At 37.7% G+C, this 21,261-nt stretch overlaps 1 protein-coding gene across 6 annotated transcripts in view; it reads left to right on the top strand.

Annotated features, from left to right (window-relative positions):
- Positions 1 to 21,261, top strand: part of LOC148302714 (CLIP-associating protein-like) — an 82,357-nt gene that overhangs the window by 46,963 nt on the left and 14,133 nt on the right. For 3 of the 6 annotated variants that reach the window (XM_088271149.1, XM_088271150.1, XM_088271148.1), the window contains 14 exons: positions 200 to 327; positions 1,088 to 1,216; positions 1,585 to 1,763; positions 2,916 to 2,963; positions 5,946 to 6,089; positions 6,174 to 6,305; positions 9,314 to 9,421; positions 10,255 to 10,381; positions 10,765 to 10,909; positions 12,465 to 12,605; positions 13,210 to 13,350; positions 16,205 to 16,389; positions 17,205 to 17,321; positions 18,278 to 18,521. In XM_088271149.1, the coding sequence (XP_088127275.1) occupies positions 200 to 327; positions 1,088 to 1,216; positions 1,585 to 1,763; positions 2,916 to 2,963; positions 5,946 to 6,089; positions 6,174 to 6,305; positions 9,314 to 9,421; positions 10,255 to 10,381; positions 10,765 to 10,909; positions 12,465 to 12,605; positions 13,210 to 13,350; positions 16,205 to 16,389; positions 17,205 to 17,321; positions 18,278 to 18,521 (1,968 nt within the window). The remainder of the gene's footprint in view (positions 1 to 199; positions 328 to 1,087; positions 1,217 to 1,584; positions 1,764 to 2,915; positions 2,964 to 5,945; positions 6,090 to 6,173; positions 6,306 to 9,313; positions 9,422 to 10,254; positions 10,382 to 10,764; positions 10,910 to 12,464; positions 12,606 to 13,209; positions 13,351 to 16,204; positions 16,390 to 17,204; positions 17,322 to 18,277; positions 18,522 to 21,261) is intronic. The other 3 variants (XM_088271153.1, XM_088271154.1, XM_088271152.1) reach the window with 1 other exon arrangement.

Raw genomic sequence — 21,261 nt, 5'->3', positions numbered from 1 at the left:
ATCCTACAACTGGCCATGAAAGGGAAGATTGAGGGGCGCAGAGGGGTTGGAAGAAGGCAGCTTTCCTGTGGCTTGGGAGCATTCCAGAGTAGACCGGGATGAGAGGTGTGAAGGAGCGTTTATCCCAAAGACACGTGAAGGAAAAGGAACAGAGGAACAGAGTGTTGGTTTTCACGAGTGGCAATTTTTTTTATTCCAGGTTATTTCATCAGCGGGCACGACGGCCATTCGTTACATCGTTCGCTACGTACATTCCCCCCGCCTAGTTCCCATCCTCATGCAGATGATGACCATGTCGAAAGCCAAAGAGATCCGCGCCACATTGAGGTACATCACTAAATATGATCTCCATTTTATATATATATTTTTATTATTTATTTTGAATTCTTTTGCATTTCACAATACATTATAATTACAAGTACAAAAAAATATTAAATATTAATACAAAAAAAAAAAGATCCCACAAAGGCATAGCCTGTGTGTGGGTATACATTATATTTTAGGTTTTAATACAGGGCGCTAGCAAGAATATAATAGATATTATCAGATATAAAATCAGATTAAAAGTGCTAATATAAACTACATACAAATATTTTCAATATTATTAATATTTAAAGCATTTACTTTGTGGTTAGTCATTTTTACTTATTTATTTTTTTAGAAAAATGTTAATAATATTAGTATATAACCACTCACCGAGATTTTTGTGTCTACCGGGAGACGGGTACGTCTCGAAACCGGTAGACATAAAAATTTCGGTGAGTGGTTATATACTAATATTATTAACATTTTTGTAAAATATAAATAAGTACAAATATTTGATTTGAAAAGAAAACAAAAATTCAAAATGATGAAAATGAAAAATGTTAGCAAATATGTACCATATGAGTTATATGTTGAAAAGAAGAAATTACTAAGATCTGTTTTTTTCACATTTGTTTGAAAATGCCATAACTAGGCGAGACAATTGTCAGGAAATTGATTTTTATGTGTTTTTTTTAACAATAAAATACAATTCGTAGACTCAAAAAATCAGTGTTTGATGTAACATTCAATACATTTAAAAAAATGAATGTTTGTTTTGCAGTGACATTCTGTGCGCCCTGTTGGACACTTGGAGCACGGCCTCTCTGGACAAGCAGCAGGCTGTGGTGCGTGAGGCCATCAGGAAGGGCTGCTCCGACGCCGACAACATGACCCGCGTGCACTGCAGGAGGTAACTCGGGCCCCCACGATTAATTTATTTAAAAAAATCATATAGATGAGTCTTTTTTGTATACAAAAAGCCAAATGGAGGGAAAACGTGAATAAGGGGTATTGAAAAAAAAACATTTTAATTGAATTTTTTGTGAAAATCATGTAGATGATTTTTTTTTGCTTACAAAAACCTGAATGAAGGGAATATATCGTAGTCATACAGGAGAAAGTGACCGAGTGCATTTTGTACAAAAACGTTATCATTGACTATTTGATATCTTACTAGCTTAATATTGCCCTGAAAATATCCCAAAGGATTTTAAACTTGTAAGTATAATATATTGACTTGGTAAAAATGACATTGAAATTTAATTTCTCTTCCGTCAGGGCCTTCTGGCTGTTCAAGAGGCACTTCCCGGCGGCGGGCGAGGCGCTGTTCCTGCAGCTGGACGCGGCGGCGCAGCGCGCTGTGGAGAAGGACGCGGGCTCGCGGCACGGCAGCACCGACAGCCTGCACACGCCCGCGCCCGCGCACACGCCCTCCTCCGTGCCGCGACCCCTCTACGGTGACTAGACGCTTTCCCATTACTAGCCGAGTGGCGTTCTTCCGCTTCTTCTGCTTCTTCTGTGTGTGCCATGTCAGGTCCCCCCTGGTCCTTACTACCCACGCATTACTAGCCAAATGGCATTTAGTGTGTGATATATCAGGTACCCCGCTAGGCGACGCTTGAGAGTTATTTTATTTACTACCCATTTCCCTCCCTGTGGATTGGCCTGCAGCAATGAATGACACCTCCTTTGCCATTCCGGACTATTAAGTCAAACCCTTTTCAGCTTTTCACACGTTAAACAGCCCATATCCTCGTATAAGTTGCAACCTAGCTACCCATTAACTACACAACTATCTACTTATTAATAGCCAAATAGCATTCTTCTTCTACTTCTGTGCGTGTCATGTCAGGTCCCCCTGACGGCGACCATCACTTGAGAGTAATTGTCCTTGTCTCGGCCTACTTATTAATAGCCAGTCCTGATCCTCGTCCAATCTCGTATATTCCGGAGCCAGGAGATGTGCCTTCTGCCCACACCTCGTGGACCCTCCACTAGGTGCAATAGCTCGTACTTGTCTCCTCTCAGCACATGCCCCAGATAGGACACCTTCCGGACCTTGATATCAGTCGGTAACTGTCTCCCTGCTCTCGCTCTTTGGAGCACATTTGCTTGCTGACCACATCGGTCCATGAAATGCGTAGCATTGTTCGATATAACCAGACTAAAATGGTTCATTTAGACAAAGAGAATAATGGGGTGAGAAATTGCAACATTAAGAGTGAAAATTTAAAAAATCAGTCAATTAAATTAATATCTCGACTCCCTAGGAAACAATTGATGATCACTGACTGTACTCAGCAGAATTTAAGGATGAAGTCTGCCACACAGCAAAGCAAGACTAGAAATTAGACGTTTAAGACTTGTTTTTTTTTGTATATTTGAAGGTAACCGAAATGCACAAAAATGTGCACCCTTCCGCAATAAAAGGTTTCTGAAACGCACAAATATATGCACAGAGTAAACAATACGTTTATTTTTTTAAGTCAATGACAACAACCAGTTTTATTTTATAAAACTTATTATTATTGTTGTTTATAACTTTTATGTGTAGGATACACTATTGGATTTCAAAACCTTAATGTATGTTTTATTTTTTTAATTCTCAGACAGAAAAATGATGACCAGTACCAGAAGTCCATCGGCAAGCATCACAGGTAAATAACTTCGTAACGTTTTAAATAACGTAGTATCGTAAACAAATGACAATAATAAATAAATAATAATACCAATAACCACATCCTCTAAACATACGATTTATTAATATCATTTTTTATCTTTATTTCAAACGCTAATTTTCAACATGGATCCGGTAATGTATTGACCATAATTTTAATTTGAAATTATGTAACCGCATAATTAAAATTTGTCACTCGCTCTCGGGATTTCTTTGGCTTTGGAAGCCTCTGCCGAAAACCTCAGCGCCTGCGGGGCCGCCCCGGCGGCTCCGGGAGGCCTAGGCAGGACAGGGTCCTTCCGGAGAACTCCCGGATCTCCCAGGAGAAGGCTGTCGCATGATCGGACCAATATCCCGCTGCCGACTAGAGGTGAATTTATATATTAAATGGTAAAATCAAACACTGATTTGTAGAGTCTACTAAAATTGTATTTTAGTGTTATAAACACATCAAAATAAAATTTGTGACAATTGTTTCGCCTTGTTATGGCATTTTCAAATGTGAATGTGAAGATTTAACACTAAAATACAATTTAGAATTTTAATATCTAAAAATCAGAGTTTGACTTTAACATTTCACATATAAATTAAAATAGAGTTCTACAAATTAAACGCCAAATCTATAAATCTATAATGTCGTTGGATGGTTTAAATGATCACTTTCCACTCTTGCAACATTCACCATTCATGATTCACAACTGCACTACCGAAATTTCGGAAGTTATATTTATGCTTCAATTGACACCTTCTTCCACACGCTACTTCTTCGGCACCATCTATGGTTCAGTTTAGTAAGTTTTAAATTAGCAGAGACCTTTATAAAAAAAAGAGAATTTCTGAACAAAGATTTGGGCATATTCAAAATATTGTGAACTTATAATATAATTCGCTGATCAGCATCTGAACAGCTCTTAAAATTGAAGATCTTCGATCTGATGATATATTTGATTGAAAGTCTTTCATGCTTTCCTATTTTGATTAATTGAAGGGCGAAATTTCGTCCGCCTCTGTAGCTCAATGGTTAGCGTATTCAGCTACCATGCTGGTTTCCCAGATTCAATTCCCAGAAGGGGTCAAAATAAATATTATTGATTTCCACTCTAATATTTATTTATATTACTCTGAACTCGGCTGTCCAAACTCAAAACACAGTAAGGGACATTTTTTTGTAGTACTTTTAAAAAAAAAAAATTTGGACTAAGTAGGTTCTACTTAGTCCAAAAATGCAAAAAAATAAACTACAACAAAAATGTCCCTTAATGTGTTTTAAGTTTGAACAGCCGAACTGGTACCTGAAGCGCAGAGTTGATCACCTTGCCTTCGTGTAAGTAACACTGCGTTAATATGATGCAGTGCCCTATGCACCATTGGATGGTTTTTAGGTTTAGAAGTAGAAAAAGAAGATGCCGATAACATCGTCATGTGTAAGACCTTTTATTTTGCAAGGTGTAAACTATAAATCGCAAGAGAAATTTCCACTTGTTTCTTGGTAGCTAATTGAGTACTATTTTTTTGACACCCAACCCAACCTGACCTATTCCCGATCTGTTTTGTCATTCAAACCCGACCTGTATGTTGAATTTCGCCCGCCTCACCTCACCTTACCTTTCTTGCAGGGACCTAACCCTTCCTTACCTGTAGTAAAATACATCCCGACCTTCCGACATCTTCCTCTATATAATACTGTCTAACGTAATATAATATAACCTAACCTAATATGACCTAACCTATCTGACCTAACCTTTCTTGTTATAACTTAATCTAAAGGCGGAGACGTGACCGAAGCATTTTGTCGTAACAAAACATCGTAACATCGCTCGCGGCGAGCATGTTACGTTATGACGTTACGGCATTGCTGACTGACCGCGATCAGTGCTCACTAGTGGCCTTGTGCTCAGTGTTGCCATATGTCACACCAAAAAATCTGAAAATCTGAATCAATAACCCAAAATCTGTATGAATCTTTGCAACATTGCATTCGTACTGTAGTTGAAATGTCGGACGACGAAGACGTGATTCCTGGTTCTGTGATTTTAACAAATTATGTACTGCTTACTCCAAATGAAGAAAAAAAATATATAGTGCCAATCCCCACAAATTCCCCGCAGTTTGGGGAATTTCCCACAGATTGGCAACCCTGTACTAACCTAAAATTGCATCCGACTTCGGATGGAGCATTCGGAAAGAGCGGCGAGCAGCTCGGCTCGCTGTACTGACTGCCTGATTGCTCGCATCGTAACATGTTACGTTACGACCAAATGTGGAGGTTAGTCTCCGCCTTAATAGCTAACATCCTTGTCTTACCTTTTTTTAAATTTTCAATCTTTAATTTTTTAATTTTCATCTACCGTGATGAAACCTAACCAATAGGGTGTTTTCAGATATATATTTTATTTTATTTTTTAAAACAAATGCAATAAAAATAATAAATAAGGTAAAAGGTATGTGGTTTTAAATTATTTACATTTTGTATAATTTTTATTGTTTTAAGCTTTTAACTATCTAACTAACTAACCATCACGTCGATACGCACAAAGGAAATGCAGAGAGAATAGAACGCCACATCAATCTGTCTTTGTAAACATTCTTCGCCTCTTCCAATTCATGCATCTCCTCATACATACCCGCCGATTATTCCGACTCCTGACCAAACCATGCCCAAATATTTGAAATACTCGATCATGACAAGTTTTCCCCGGTGTTCCTCTGCTCCTATTTCCAACTACATTCGACTTCTTAAATTTGTTTTACTGTTCTTTCTTCACTCATTCGTTCCTCATGCCCAAACTATCTCACCAAACCCCACCATCATACATCATTTGATATCTTCTATTGTCCAATTATATAACTAGCTCTTTTAAACATAGTTTCGCTTACATCGCATCGTTTTAAATTCTTCCTAACCTAGTTTGATCCAACCTAACCCGAACTAACCTGACCTAACCCGACCTAACCCTTGCAGAATCCCTCAACCTAATCCACATCCCGGCGACCCTACTCCGAGTCCCGTGGGCCCCCGAACTCTCCGGCCTGAAGCACGTCAGCCTGGAGGAGATCCACCTGGTCTCCGAGACCTCGGGCCCCATAATTGTAAAGCTGATTGGAGGCCAGTACAGTCAGGGTTCGGCCGTTTAGTTTTGGCGGGGGCGTTTGGTTGACTCTGTGCTAAGTTTTCGATGGAAATTTTTAGACCGCAGCGTCGGAGCGGCCGTCGGGCGGAGCGTGTCTGCCGTCGATGCCGCCGCCGCTCAGAGGGCCAAGGCGCGGGCCTTGTATTCGCAGCAGGCCAGGAATCGGCTAGCCTCCAACACTGCCAGCCTCCGTAAGTACACCCGTACTCATTCAAAGCAACGAGATTATTCTAATAAGTGAAAAAATCAGGGTTAGAATCACCAATACACAAACGTTTCTCAGTGTGTGCTTGCGTGCCGTGCTTTGCGTACACGCGCATTTGGTTTCATATTTTTTCCGCCAATCTCATTTTAGTAGCGCGCAAGTCGTACTCTGCGGCGGTTGTGCCGCTACACCAGCTATGCCTGCTACTTGTGATGTTTCGATATCGATATTCTCATCATTAGAGTCGAATTGTAGTAAATACAAATCACTGGGAAGGAAAGGTTAAATACAATGCTACAATTTATATATTAAATATTTAAATCAAGCACTCATATTTAGAGTCTAGTAAATTGTATTTTATTATGAAAAACACATAAAGATAAAATTTGTGACAATTGTTTCGCCTTGTTATGACATTTTGAAACTACTGTCCACAGTACTGTAGAACGGAGCTACTTGAACTTTGATGTGTTACTTGAGCCCAGTACAAAAAAAAATATTTAGATTGTGGTATCGATCAAAGTATCGTGACATGACAAAGTGTCACCTGTCAGGGAAACAATGATCGTGTCGATACATTCATTATTGTAGACCAAATACAGATGTAAGTATATATTTTTTGTACTGGGCTCAAGTAACACATTAAAGTTCAAGTAGCCCCGTTCTACCGTATATGGTTTGAAAATTGCAAATTTAATTTTTATATGTTTTTAATAATAAATAATAAATTATGCACAATTTATTAGACTCTAAAAATCAGTGTTTGATTTTAATATTTAATATGTAAATTAAAATGGAGTTCATCAAATTAAACGCCAAATCTATAAATACAGTGTTGCATTTGAGATGTGGAATTATTTAGTGGTATTGAACTTATTTAGAAAATAAAGAAATGGTAGAATGTATTGGTTTGTGTTTTGAAATATAGAAATAATGTTTTGTAATATTTTAATGCCATCTGCAGAGGGTGATGTACCGCCGAGAGGTAAAATAGACGTTTATTATTACTATTTTTTAATTTAAAACACTAGAGCATGACCACTTTCATATTTTTTTCAATCCAAACCCTTATCCGCACCCCAATGGTTCATAGGGCACTGCATTATATAAACACAGTGTTATCTTGATCGTTGACACGAAGGAAAGGTGATCAGCCCTCCGCTCAGGTTTTACCTAAAAGGATCTGTTGCATAGTAAAAAGTTCAATAAGTGGCGTGATATTTATTTTTAATACATTGTATTATATTTTTAACCTTTTAACCGCATTAACTTTGTTCCTGAGAGACGCCTGTGCGCGGCAGTATTTCGCTGTTTTTTAAATGATTTCTTTTGTCATGTATTTAGTTAAGAAACGATTTATTTTCCTAAACAAAAAATAAACAAATATGATCGTAACATAAATAAATCAAAGCACGCATTGTGTGTCACTCTTACCCACTGGCGATGCGTAGCGTCGAGAGTGAGACAGATATAGGGCATGATTATGGCGCGGACTAATTACCGACCTCAAGAAAAATCAGGGATCTGTTCTTTTATTTATCCTTGTGATGTTACAAATTATTAGTCAGATATTTCAACAGATGTCATAAGGCCAAGGATTGACAAATTATTTTATCCAAAGTTCCACACCATGAAAAAATCCCTCTAAGTTGAACTGAGGTTCGAAACTTGGAGCAAAGTAAAAACACATACGCTTATGTCAGCCGCGTATAGGTCATGTTTTGTGAAAACACTTACGGTTATGCGTGCCGCGTGGATCCGGTTAAACATTAAAAACGTTCTCCTGAAAAATGAAGTTTTTTGATTTATGACATTCTTGAAAGGACGATCATTCATTGCACACGATGTATAATATTCCCGATGAGTTATTTCCATTACTCATTTTATGTAACGGAAATTACTAAATTGGATCTCAAGTTGTGGTACAGTGACTTCGAACCCAGAAGCTCTAACTCTTATAGCTAACTAACTAACCACGGGACCACAATCTACCTTAAAACATCTTACTTTGGAGCTCTTGAAACCTGTGGTATTTTGAGTTTTCTTCTATAGCACCATATTTGCTTCTTAGCAAGGAAGATATTGCTTCTTAGAAATAAGCCAGCCAATATATGTATATCGTAGTCATACAGGAGAAAGTGACATTTTTTTAGAAAAACTTGATCATTGACTATTTGATATCTTACTAGCTTAATATTGCCCTGAAAAAAGTCGCAAAGGATTTTAAACTTGGAAGTATAATATATTGACTTGTTGAAAATGACTAACTGCATTGGTGTTTTTTTTTTGCCAAGCAAAAGTGACTTAAATGGCCCTCCTGAACATTTTACGTTTTGTTAGTTGGTCTTTTCTCCTGTACGGCTACGATATATTTTTTTCTGTACATAAAGTAAAAATAAAATATTTGGAATGCTCTGGAACTAGTTTGTGGTAGCTTGGGACAGAGTCCATAGTTGACTTTAGAAGGCTTAGAGTAGGCAGTAGAGAGATATGTAGCATTGTTGATATGTTGTAGGTATGCTTGACTACAATGTTTAGAGACTAGAAGGAATGTGTATTTGATTACGCATTTTTATCTATTGATTGGTATGATGGATAATCCTGTAATTATCCGGAACATTGGTCTGTATGTTGCCAATAGTTAGCTAAGACAGCGTCGGCATAGATTGTTTCCCATTCCTATATACAGGACCAACCTGCCGATGGTTATGCCTGTAGGAAGAGCTAACGGTATGCTGAACAATATCACGCCGGATATCGATCTATTCCATGTGTCTGAGGGGTATTCCGAAACGGGATTCTTCTACATCTAACAAGAGTCTTCTTGCTTACTTTATAATTTATGTTTTGATGTATACGCTTTAAATTTTAGTTTGTAATGTATATATGTATGAATTATTATTGAATAAATTGAAATTGATGTATATTGATGGAAGTGTGCATAGTGCTGTTAGTGATGGGAAATTTTATAAAATATATGTCTGTATTTTCCAGCGCGCTCAAAGAAAAGTTCGGTACCGCCGGCCAGTGCTTCCCAAACCCCCAGGAGTCCGGAGTACAATTCCTCTACGAGATCCAGGCCGCGAGTTTCCCAGTCACAGCGTGAGTTCATCTTTTTTTCTACATTTCTTTTTTTTAACCCTTTCCGGTCCCCCAAAATTAAAAAAAAATCAAGGTAGACAGTTACATGCCAATTGGAAAAAAATCTTTTGTCCTCTGTTCCATACGAGTGACAAAAATGATAACACTCTAATAAGACGAAAAACGTCACGTATTAACATATACATATATAAATGTAGAATTCGATCCAATAAAACTTTTTTCATTAATTGATTCGGCAGTCACTTTGTGATAAAATCTATCCATTTTTAAGTAATGTTTTACTCTGATTAAAGAAAACACTTCGTTTTTTACCACTTGAGTTTTATTATAGACTACATGTTTCAGAAGTTAAACTTCCATCATTCAGGTCTGTATAATAACTATAATAATAATATTAATAATATTAATTAATAATATTAATAGGTTATTATACAGACCTGAATGATGGAAGTTTAACTTCTGAAACATGTAGTCTATAATAAAACTCAAGTGGTAAAAAACGAAGTGTTTTCTTTAATCATTGTAACATGTCTTACCACAAAGTTAATGCCGAAACAATAAATAAAATAATGTTTTACTCAGTAAATACCACTATTTCTTAAAATCTACTGTGACACGTATTTCGATGCATTCCGCATGGTGTTTGAAAATGATGCGGAATGCATCAAAACACGTGTCACAATAGATTTTTAGAAATAGTAGTATTCACTAAGTAAAATATTAATTAAAAACCAATAAACCTTGTTTAATTTTGGATATATTAGCCAACAATTCAAGATGGAATTCTACCAACTGTCTGCAGTTACAATAAATATGTATGTATTTCGTTTCAGCATCTTCCCGATCGAGTTCCCCCACTTCCCGACTGCCGACCGTGGGCGGGGCCATTCCCCGACCCACCAGGAGGTCTTCCGGCATTCCCCGGTCGCTGGCCGGCTCCAGAGAAACCTCGCCGTCCAGGTAACTTTGGAATGTCCAGTCTTCGTATAGCGGTTTACCCTTCAAGCGGCACTGGGAGAAAAGCCTCCCACCATATCTAAATGGAGCCATATTGACTTACTGTCACTGTGCAGTGTTATTTATTTTATTTTTAAGATATTAAAAATTTTATTACACTACGGAGGCGGACAAGAGGTCCCGGGTTCGATTCCCAGGGGGGAACAAATAAATATATGTGATTTTTTTCTTATCATTCATCCTTTACTTTGTGTAATACGTACCAACTACTACTTCTTCTTCTTCTATTGTACATACTGTAAAGAAATTTATGTTACCAACTTCCACATTTGTTGTTCACTCTTGTGACATTTGACCCTCATTCACGGCCCATTTGCGTGACGCAGGTCCGCTATGAAGACGTCCTTGGGCCGCGGGCTGGTCGGCATGGGCACGCGGCGCATGTCCTCGGAGCGCCCGCCGCCGCCCCCCCGCGTGGCCCTATCGTCACATCGGCTACTGCAGCAGTCGCGCGACGCGGAGAACACACTGGTAACATCACTCACGCCATTTCATACTCATGACTTATATCCTCATCTGCTTTGCAGTGCATTTCTGCATGGGAAACTGTAAAACGGGAGTGAAGTTCTTCAACCCATCCGCATATCAGCTTTTCTTAAAAATATGTATACAAATACAGTAGAACCGTGATATAACGAAACGCGAAATAGCGCAAAATGACATATCGAAAAAAAAAAGACATTTACTCCCTAAAACCAATTTTTCATACAAAAACGCATTTATATAACGAAATCTCGTTGATATATATAACAAAATCATTTTTGTCCCGCACGAAAAAATGCCAATACATTTACGTAAATTTATAACGAAATAAAAAAAAAGTTATTGGCTTTGGCGGATATTTGCGATGTTATTTTTCTTATTTTTAGATTTTTTCCAGAGCTAACATTACAAAATTGTCACATTTGAACTTTAACGTTCAATAAAAACGACATTAAGGAATACAAATAATGTTTTTCCGGCCTTAAAATCACCACTCTTATAACCACAGGTTTAATCAAATTGATTTTTATACTACCACAAAAAATAAATTCTATTATAAGAGTGCTAACTGAGATGAAGCTTGTCAGGAGCTTGGTCCACTCCATTTTTCTCTATGCTGCTGAAACATGGACTATAAAAGCAGCAGAAAGGAGAAAAATTGATGCCTTCGAAATGTGGTGTTGGAGGCGCATGCTCCGAATTCCATGGACAGCTAGACGCACCAATGAGTCCATTCGCCAGGAACTACGCTTGGATGGCTTGTCTCTGGCCAATATCTGTACCCGACGGATTCTCCAGTTCTTTGGACACGTTGCGCGTGGCCACGAGGATAGCCTGGAACGACTAGTTGTGATCGGTAGCCTGGAGGGAAAGAGAGGGAGAGGCAGATCCCCCACACGATGGACCGATCAAATTAAGGCAGCAGCAGGCACCTCAGTGGTTGGAGCGCTACGTGCAGCGCAGTCAAGGGATAGCTGGAGAAGAGTCATTGCTTCTGCAAGGGTCACAACCCTCAGCAATGAGGATTAAGACGGAGAAGAAGTTAACTGAGCAAGATGCATCTTTACACACTTAGGCTGCAGGTTGTGGTTGTGGAGAGGATCTGGGCTGAGTTCTTGGTTGTGTTTTGAGCATTGGATTCAGTATAGGGCTCAATGTGCGAAGCATGCTCGGAACTCGGCTTAGGGATAATTCACGACGATAACTCTAGGCCTTGCACACTCTTTACTCTAACACAAAATTAAACTAATACAGCACATCACACCACACCACACGCCACATCAGGCGGGAATCAAATGTTCGGGACGATATATTGCAGTGTTGGACTCCCATATTTACTGTTAATTCTTGGGACTGTCAAACCTTCGTTGTGTGTAAATCGTGTATCATGGTTGTGTACTAAAGGATTTCGATATTTTTGTCTAGTTTGTTGTTCAAACAATGGTACTCATCCACAATATTCCACGTACCGGCAGATGTTTTTGAAACAGTTGCAGTCAAGGCGTTTTATAATTTTTTATCGAGTGTTTTCTTTTTACATCAGAGCCCCGAAGACCCCAACGGCGGAGATCTCTCCGGAGACATGAGTCGACTTCGCTTACGTGGCCACGACGGCGACAACGACTCCGAAGCTTCCAGCGTCTGCTCGGAGCGGAGCTACGAATCCTACAGGCGACACAACGACGTAAGTGCCCTTCCGGTGACTTCAGAGTGATGCCTGAATAAAATCAAGGTGAAGGATGTTACTGCTGTATGGGAAAGGAAATGAAGGAGGTACATGACAGAGTCAAGAAAATATGGAAGTGAAGTATGAAGTCGGCGAAGGAAGGATTCAATTAAATTCATTCAGCTAAAATTAACATATCGTACTCATACAGGAAAAAGTGACCAAGTGCATTTTTTTTTTTACAAAAACGTGATCATTGGCTATTTGATATCTTACTAGCTTAATATTACCCTGAAAAAAATCCCTAAGGATTTTAAACTTGGAAGTATAATATATTGACTTGTTAAAAATTACCAACTGCATTGGTGTTTATTTTCTTGGCAAGCAAAAGTGACTTAAATGGCCCTCTTGAACATTTTACGGTTTGTTAGTTGGTCACTTTCTCCTGTACGACTACGGTATGTTTAATCGTGGATTCGTACGAGTAAAATTTGCGAGAACGTTGATTGCGTAAATGCGTAATTGCATTGTATAAGGATGACGTCTGACCCTGTTGTGTACTGGTAGTTCAGCTCTCGCCGATCGGCCTTCATCAGACGGTGATATTCTGTTTCTTCTCCAGTCTATGTCCTGGAGTGGCAGCCAGACGCGACTGGCCGGCCGACACGAGACCAGCATGGACCTGAACCTGACGGTGGCGGAGATCATCGCGATGTGCGCATCCGCCCACTGGACCGAAAGGAAGGATGGACTACTCTACTTGGTACATTGAAATTTTATTTAATTTTTTATGATGACTGTTGAATGAATTACCTCTCCTCGTAAAAAATGCACCTTCTCTCATAAGTTTTTACCCGTAAGCTGCGGATCGCATCTATTGTCGTTTTTTATAGAAGTACCGTTGACTGCGGATCGCATGCATAGTCGTTTTTCAACTTTACGTACTTATATCCAACACCTATGGATAATTTTTTGCACTTAAATTTGGTTCGAGGCATGGATGAATTAGTTCTCTTTGATTTACTGTCATAAAATATCAAAATTATTTTAATTTAGTGTCAACTTTATCGTGAATACTTCCGGTCGGCTCGTGCTCCGCAGATACGACAGCCGCGTCTTCTATACAGCCGCCATACTTTAGGCCGCGAGTCCGTAAATGTTAATATTTTTGTGTAAATACACCATAAAAACGTAATAAGTAAAGTGCATTGTGTACTGTGAACATCTATGATGGATATCCGAAAGTTTCACTACAAAAAATAGACAAAAATATGCTTTTTTTGTCAAAAATATTGTAATGTAAAATAATCCAGCACGGGACGGTTTTGACACTCGAAATCGAGCAGCTTAGAGGTTAAGTGATTACTATCTATCATTAGAATCTTCCAATATATTATCTTAATATCCATAATATCTTCTAACCAACTAAACAGACTAGTGATATTGGTCAAAATGTTTGATATCATATATAGCTAATAACTTTTAACCTTTTAACCGCATTAACTTTGTTCCTAAAAGATGCCTGTGCGCTGCGGTATTTCGCCGTTTTTTAAATGATTACTTTTATCATGTATTTAGTTAAGAAACGATTTATTTTCCTAAACAAAAACGTTCAATGGGATTCATTGTGCCTTTTTGGTACTCTATAATACACGTGTGTCACATTATTCTTGAAATATATCGTAATATAAACAAATAAGATCGTAACATAAATAAATCAAAGCACGCATAGTGTGTCACTCTTACCCACTGGCGATGCGTAGCGTCGAGAGTGAGACAGATATAGGGCATGATTATGGCGCGGACTAATTATCGACCTCAAGAAAAATCAGGGATCTGTTCTTTTATTTATCCTTGTGATGTTACAAATTATTAGTCAGATATTTCAACAGATGTCATAAGGCCAAGGATTGACGTATTATTTTATCCAAAGTTCCATACCATGAAAAAATCCCTCTTAGTTGAACTGAGGTTCGAAACTTGGAGCAATGTAAAAACACAAATGCTTATGTCAGCCGCGTACGGGGCATGTTTTGTTAAAACACATACGGTTATGCGAGCCGCGTGGATCCGGTTAAGAGCTTATCATCATCATCCTATTATTATTATTATTATTATCCATGTCTTTATAAGCGCCCTTGAGGTAGTATTTTACAAAAATGGCGCTATACAAATTATACGGATTTTTTATTATTTTATTATTACTCTAATAACTTTTAAGAAACGTCTGAGACATTACTATTTATCATTAGAATCCTAACTGTCCGTCAAACCTCCTCCCTCTACCTCCTTCCCTAAACTCCCCTGTTTCCTTTGCCATCCTTAGTATCGTCAATTTATAATTTATGATTTTTTAAAGGTTCAAGTATCTATCTACCATCTGATTGCAAACAGCTATATTTATTTATTTATTCATTTAAACTTCACGTACAGAAAATAAATAAGTGCATTGGCGGGCTTATTGCTAAAAAGCAATATCTTCCAGCCAACCAAAAACAGACTACTGATATTGATTAAAATGTTTGATACCATATATAGCTGTTTGCAATCAGAGGGTAGATAGTACTTGAACATTTAAAAAACATAAGTTACAAATTGACATTTAAAAAAACAAGTTACAAATTGACATTTAAAAAAACATAAGTTACAAATTGACATTAAAAAAAAAACATAAATTACAAAAGATGATAATAAGGAGGGCAAAGGAAAAAGGGAGTTTAGGGAAGGAGGTAGAGGGAAGAGGTTTGGTGGACAGTTCGGATTCTAATGATAAATAGTAATGTCTCAGACGTTTCTTAAAAGTTATTAGAGATTAAAAGATAAAAGTTATTAGCTATATCGTAGTCATACAGGAGAAAGTTACCAAGTGCATTTTTTACAAAAACGTGATTATTGACTATTTGACATCTTACTAGCTTAATATTGGCCTGTAAAATATCCCAAAGGATTTTAAACTTGGGAGTATAATATATTGACTTGTTAAAAATGACTTGAATGGCCCACCTGAGCATTTTACGTTTTGGTAGTTGGTCAATTTCTTCTGTACGACTACGATATATGGTATCAAACATTTTGACCAATATCACTAGTCTGTTTTTATTGTAGATATCAAGATAATGTATTGGAAGATATTAAGATAATATACGAGGTGTAAGTGCTTAAATAATTTTTTTTTTTGTCTGGGCATTTACGGGGCTGACGACCGTCATAGGCTGGTTTAAGTGATCACTTTACACACGTGTAACATTCAACAATTCTACCCATTATTGACAACCACACTACTCAAATTCTTGGAAGTTCTATATATATGAACCAATTCAGAAACCTTGTTCTTGAATCACTAGAACTTCACAAGAGACATCTATTGGTGAGATGTAAAGAAGCTTTTTACTAAGCAGAAACTCTTGTATTAGTATGTGAGGTTCGAATCCTGGATTATAATCACACACATGAGAAACGCCAAAAAATACCATTTTCATTTTTATTATTTAAGCTTATAATTTGACCAGATAATTTATTTACATCATTTTGGACACACTCAAAATGTTGTTAATAAATATATATTTAATGAATAATTGTAAAGAAAAGAGGCGCTGAGCAGTGTTTCCGCGTTCCAGACGGACTACCTGAACCAGGGCCAGCTGCTGTGCGTGACGGAGCTGCAGCAGGTGACGGAGGTGTTTGCGCGCATGTTTGTGGACGGGCAGACCAAGGTCTTCGGGCTGTTCCTCGAGGCCGTCGGGGAGCTGATCGTGGCGCACGCGGACCAGCTGCACAACTGGCTCTACATGCTGCTCACGAGGTCTGGACGAGTCACAACTACTACTATATGATTTGCGATTTCTACTAAACTTGTACTTCGGCCTGTTGAGTGATCAACAACTGACCATTGTCAGCACGCTTGGCTACCGTTCTGGAACTCCCGGGTTCGATTCCCAGGGGGGGTCAAATAAATATAAGTGATTTTTGCACTCTAATATTTATTCAATACTACCCTGGACTGGTACCTGAAGCGGAGGGCTGATCACCTTTCCTTCGTGTGTTAACGATCAAGATAACTTATTTATTGACTTGGCGTTTAATTTGTAGAACTCCATTTTAATTTATGTATTAATTTTAAATCACACACAGATTTTTTGAGTCTACTAAGTTGTATTTTACTAACAAAAAACACAACAACTAATTAACAAAATTCTTCCTTTCCCAGAAAACAAATATAAGGGTACATACCTACATCCCCCATTAGCTACTGTTGTCTCCCATAAATTATTGCTGCACGTGTTAAAACTGTCACTTAGAATTGTATAGCTACATAAGGACCGTAGTCCATTTGATCTTCACATTCGTTTGATAATGCCCTAACAATGCGAAACAATTGTCACAATATAATTTTTTATGTGTTTTTTTGTTAATAAAATACAACTTAGTAGACTCAAAAAATCTGTGTGTGATTTAAAATTAATACATAAATAGATCAAGATAACACTGTGTTTGTATAATGCAGTGCCCTATGCACCATTGGGGTGCGGATAAGGGTTTGAATTGAATTGAATAAACTCGATGAACTGCTTGAAGTGTTCGGCTTGACCACAATGCGGAGTGATTTGTTGTCGGCAGGTTGCTGCTGAAGCTGGGCACCGACCTGCTGGGCTCCGTGAAGACCAAGGTGCTGAAGACTCTGGAGATGGTGCACGAGTACTTCCCCTCTGAGATGCAGCTGCAGTGCATATTCAAGTGAGTGGATACTTTCATTGCGCATTGGATTGATAAGCGTACATATTATGCTGGGAATCCACGGTGATGTCTAGTCACGGCGTAATATATATATATATTGTATTTTGTATATCCGCCTCCGTAGTGTAAATGGTCAGTACGCTCGACTACCGTACTGGAGGTCCCGGGCTCGATTCCCGGGGAGGGTCAAATAAATACAAGTGATTTTTTCACTCTAATATTTATTCAATATTACCCTGGACTGGTACCTGAAGCCGAGAGCTAATCACCTTTCCTTCATGTGTTAATGATCAAGATAACTCTGCGTTTATATGATGCAGTGCCCTATGCACCATTGGGGTGCGGATAAGGGTTTGAATGAATGAATTTTGTATATTAACACATTACCGTAAACAACCAACACCGATTAGTCGGTTTTTCTAACCAACGTACTGAAAATAACTCACATAATATCGATTTAAATTTTGAACTAAATTTTTAAAATGATTAAAAAAACACTTCGTTGTTTACCACTTGAGTTTTATTATAGACTACATGTTTCAGAAGTTAAACTTCCATCATTCAGGTCTGTATAATAACTATTAGTTATTATACAGACCTGAATGATGGAAGTTTGACTTCTGAAACATGTAGTCTATAATAAAACTCAAGTGGTAAAAACCGAAGTGTTTTCTTTAATCATTGTAACATGTCTTACCACAAAGTTAATGGCGAAACAATAAATAAAATAAATTTTTAAATGTAAATTCACAGTAAAATCGGGATACAATCATGTTTTACATTACCTGTCCAGTCTCACATTAGTTCCGCGTTTCGTTGAGACTCATCTATTACCTTGGTCTCTTCCCTTATCCAAACATTGTAATCTTAACTTAACATCTAACATCTTAACATCGTAATTTTAACTTTGTAATTATTTTTGTCTTTGGTTAACCTTCGCTCGGTGGTCTGCGCAGGTTCCTGGCGGACAACGTGCAGAAGCCCAACAACAAGACGAAGCTGGCCACGCTGGACTTCCTCACGTCGCTGGCCAACGAGTACTGGACGGGGTCGGGCGGCGGCGGCGGCGCGGGCCCCGCGCCCGCCGCCAGCCAGCGCGCCCTGCAGCGCATCATCCTCATGACGCAGGAGCGGAACGCCGACATCAAGCTGGCCTCGCGACGCGCGCTCATAGCGCTCTTCGGCTGCGACGCGCCCATGGTGAGTCGCGACAAGGGAATGCGGAAGTCTAGGGTTACGTAAAGGTGGAGACTGACCGGAGCATTTGGTCGTAACGTAACACGTTACGATGCGAGCATTCGCATAGTCAGTACAGCGAGCCGAGCGCTCCATCCATAGTTTCGGATGCTCGCCGCGAGCGATGTTACAACGTTATGTTACCACGAAATTAGGAGGTCAGTCTCCACCTTAAAAGAAAAACACTGTTTTTTTTTTAACCACTTGAGTTTATTTTAATTAATAAAATATCTAAAGTTATTCGTGATAAGGGAAATTGGATGTTTAGGGTTATTCACTACAAGGGGATGTGCAAATCTAGGGCTGTCAGTCTAGTGCTATTTATGAGATGTGGAAGCCTATGGCTATTTTTATTTAATTTTTTATTTATTTTTCATAATACATAGATACATTCAAATATACATATTCATTTCATATATACATTTATTATACGTATTACGTCTCTTTAGGCATGGCTTGTGTTGAGCCGAATACTAACATGTTAATACAATTTTTATATTATTTTTTTTATTTTTTAATAATATTTTTTTAAAATTATTAGATTATAAACATACAGGAGATACAAAAATAATTTACAGTTAAAAGGTTCTTCAATAAGATAATTACACCTGGACTTTAATTAATTCACTTTCTACCTTGTCCCTTCCAATGCTAAGCAACCATCGACGGACACTGTTCTTAAAGACCTGATCACTCCTGGAAATCTTAATGGTTTCGGGCAGCAAATTAAACATTTTTGGCGCAAGGAATGAAAAAGTTTTTTGAGCAAAACTTGTTTTAACGGCTGGGCCAATATAGTTTTTATTTAATGCTGCCCGGGTTCGAATAATCCGTGAGAAGGGAATAATAACAATAATAATTATTTTGGATAATTTATATTACACTACCACAAGGGCCCTTATACAGATGTGGATTATGATATGAAAATGGTAATGATAGAAAAAAAAAATATATTAAAGTAAAACGTCAATTTGCTGAGTCTAAATGGAAAAATATGAGCATCTGTGGAAGCGTGTTTACCCAATCGTACTGTTTTTTAATAGATTTATATTATCCACTGACACTTCGTGATGGAATTGCATTTTTAATATATTATTAGATTAAAACCAATATTTTTAGCTTTTCCACTTTTTTTATTTGACCAGCGACCGGGTTTCGTCGTTACCGACATCATCAGGCTGGTGAGAGGCTATACAAATTGTTATGTTATATATAAAAGAAGGCAGGAGTTGATAATCATGATTTGATATAATTTTATTGAGAAATTAATTTAATTTGAGTGAATTTAAGTATTGTATATTAAAAATATTTTTTATAAAGGTTTTTTGTATTAAAAGCACGATTTTATATAAAGTTATAATAGATTTGCATTTTTTGTAAATGAATTTAAATTATGTAACGAAGTATCAGGAAATGCTGGTTGACGGCTCCCTCCACTACGCTGTGGTTGTCCGGGGGGAGTCCGAAGTTCTCTGAAATGTAAATTTCCCGGCAGTCATTTCTTATCGACAAGATATTAAGGCATCTATTGTTTCTTTTCTAATGGGTAAAGTAAGGGAGAATGAATGTGTGTTACTTGATCATTTAATGTCTTTATTGTGACAATTTTTTAATCTATTTATTTCCAAAGCTAAAAAAAAGCTAAAAATATTGGTTTTAATCTAATAATAAATTAAAAATGCAATTCCATCACGAAGTGTCAGTGGATAATATAAATCTATCACTTGAAAGATTCGCGTTTATTTTCATAAAAGATTTATTATTTACAAATAACTTAAGATATACAGGTTTTACTCTAGTAAAACAAGGTTTAGGTTTTTTTTTATATTAACAATTTTTTTTTTAAATGTTACCAATTTTTGTCACGATGAGGCGCGGTAAATGGGCAACTGAAGGTAGGCCAGGTCGCTCCGGGGGCTTGGGACGAAAGAGGATCTACCTTGCGTCGTCACTACTTTTGAAGGCGTGGTGACGTCACACGTGGTGCTCTGTTCGCAATTGCGCGAGGCACGCGCCACACAACCATATTATTGCACCTGTGGAAGTCTAGGGCTATTTGTGAAAAGGGGATTTGGAAGTCTAGGGGCTATTAGTGATATAAGGGGATGCAGAAGTCTAGGGTTATTGTGAGAAGGAAATGTGGAAGTCTAGGGCTATTCATGAGAAAGATACGTGGATGTCTAGGGCTTTATGAATTTATAAATGAATATGTATATGTATAACACTCTGCTTATCATTCGTCGTTCACATTGTGTTATACCACTTAAAAAAGGGTAAGTGGTATTACACAAAGTGAAGGATGAATGATAAGGAGCGTGTTATATTACCCTACCACAAAGTTGACAATGCTTTTAACACGGAAAATGTTTATATTTTCATATTATTTTTTGACATCTCATCAAAGATGAAGAAGAATATGGAAGTCTGGGCATTTACAGAGATGACAACCATCACAGGCTGGTTTAAGTGATCATTTTACACACGTGTAACATTTACCAATTCTACCCATTATTGACAACCACACTACTCAAATTCTTGGAAGTTCTGTATATATGAACCTATTTTGAAACATGATTCTTGAATCACTAGAATATTTGTATATTCTTCTTCATCTTTGATGAGATGTCAAAAAATAATATGAATATAACTCCTGTAATTGGAGATAATCCAGATTTTGTGAGCAAGTATTTGGACACACTAAAAA

This window comes from Brachycentrus maculatus, unplaced genomic scaffold (genome assembly GCF_059751285.1).
Source record: "Brachycentrus maculatus isolate JH-2025_06_01 unplaced genomic scaffold, ASM5975128v1 h1tg000420l, whole genome shotgun sequence".
In the NCBI taxonomy this organism is placed as follows: Eukaryota; Metazoa; Arthropoda; class Insecta; order Trichoptera; family Brachycentridae; genus Brachycentrus; species Brachycentrus maculatus.
The sequence above is the reverse complement of the archived record's forward strand: the minus strand, read 5'-3'. Positions and strand labels throughout refer to the sequence as shown.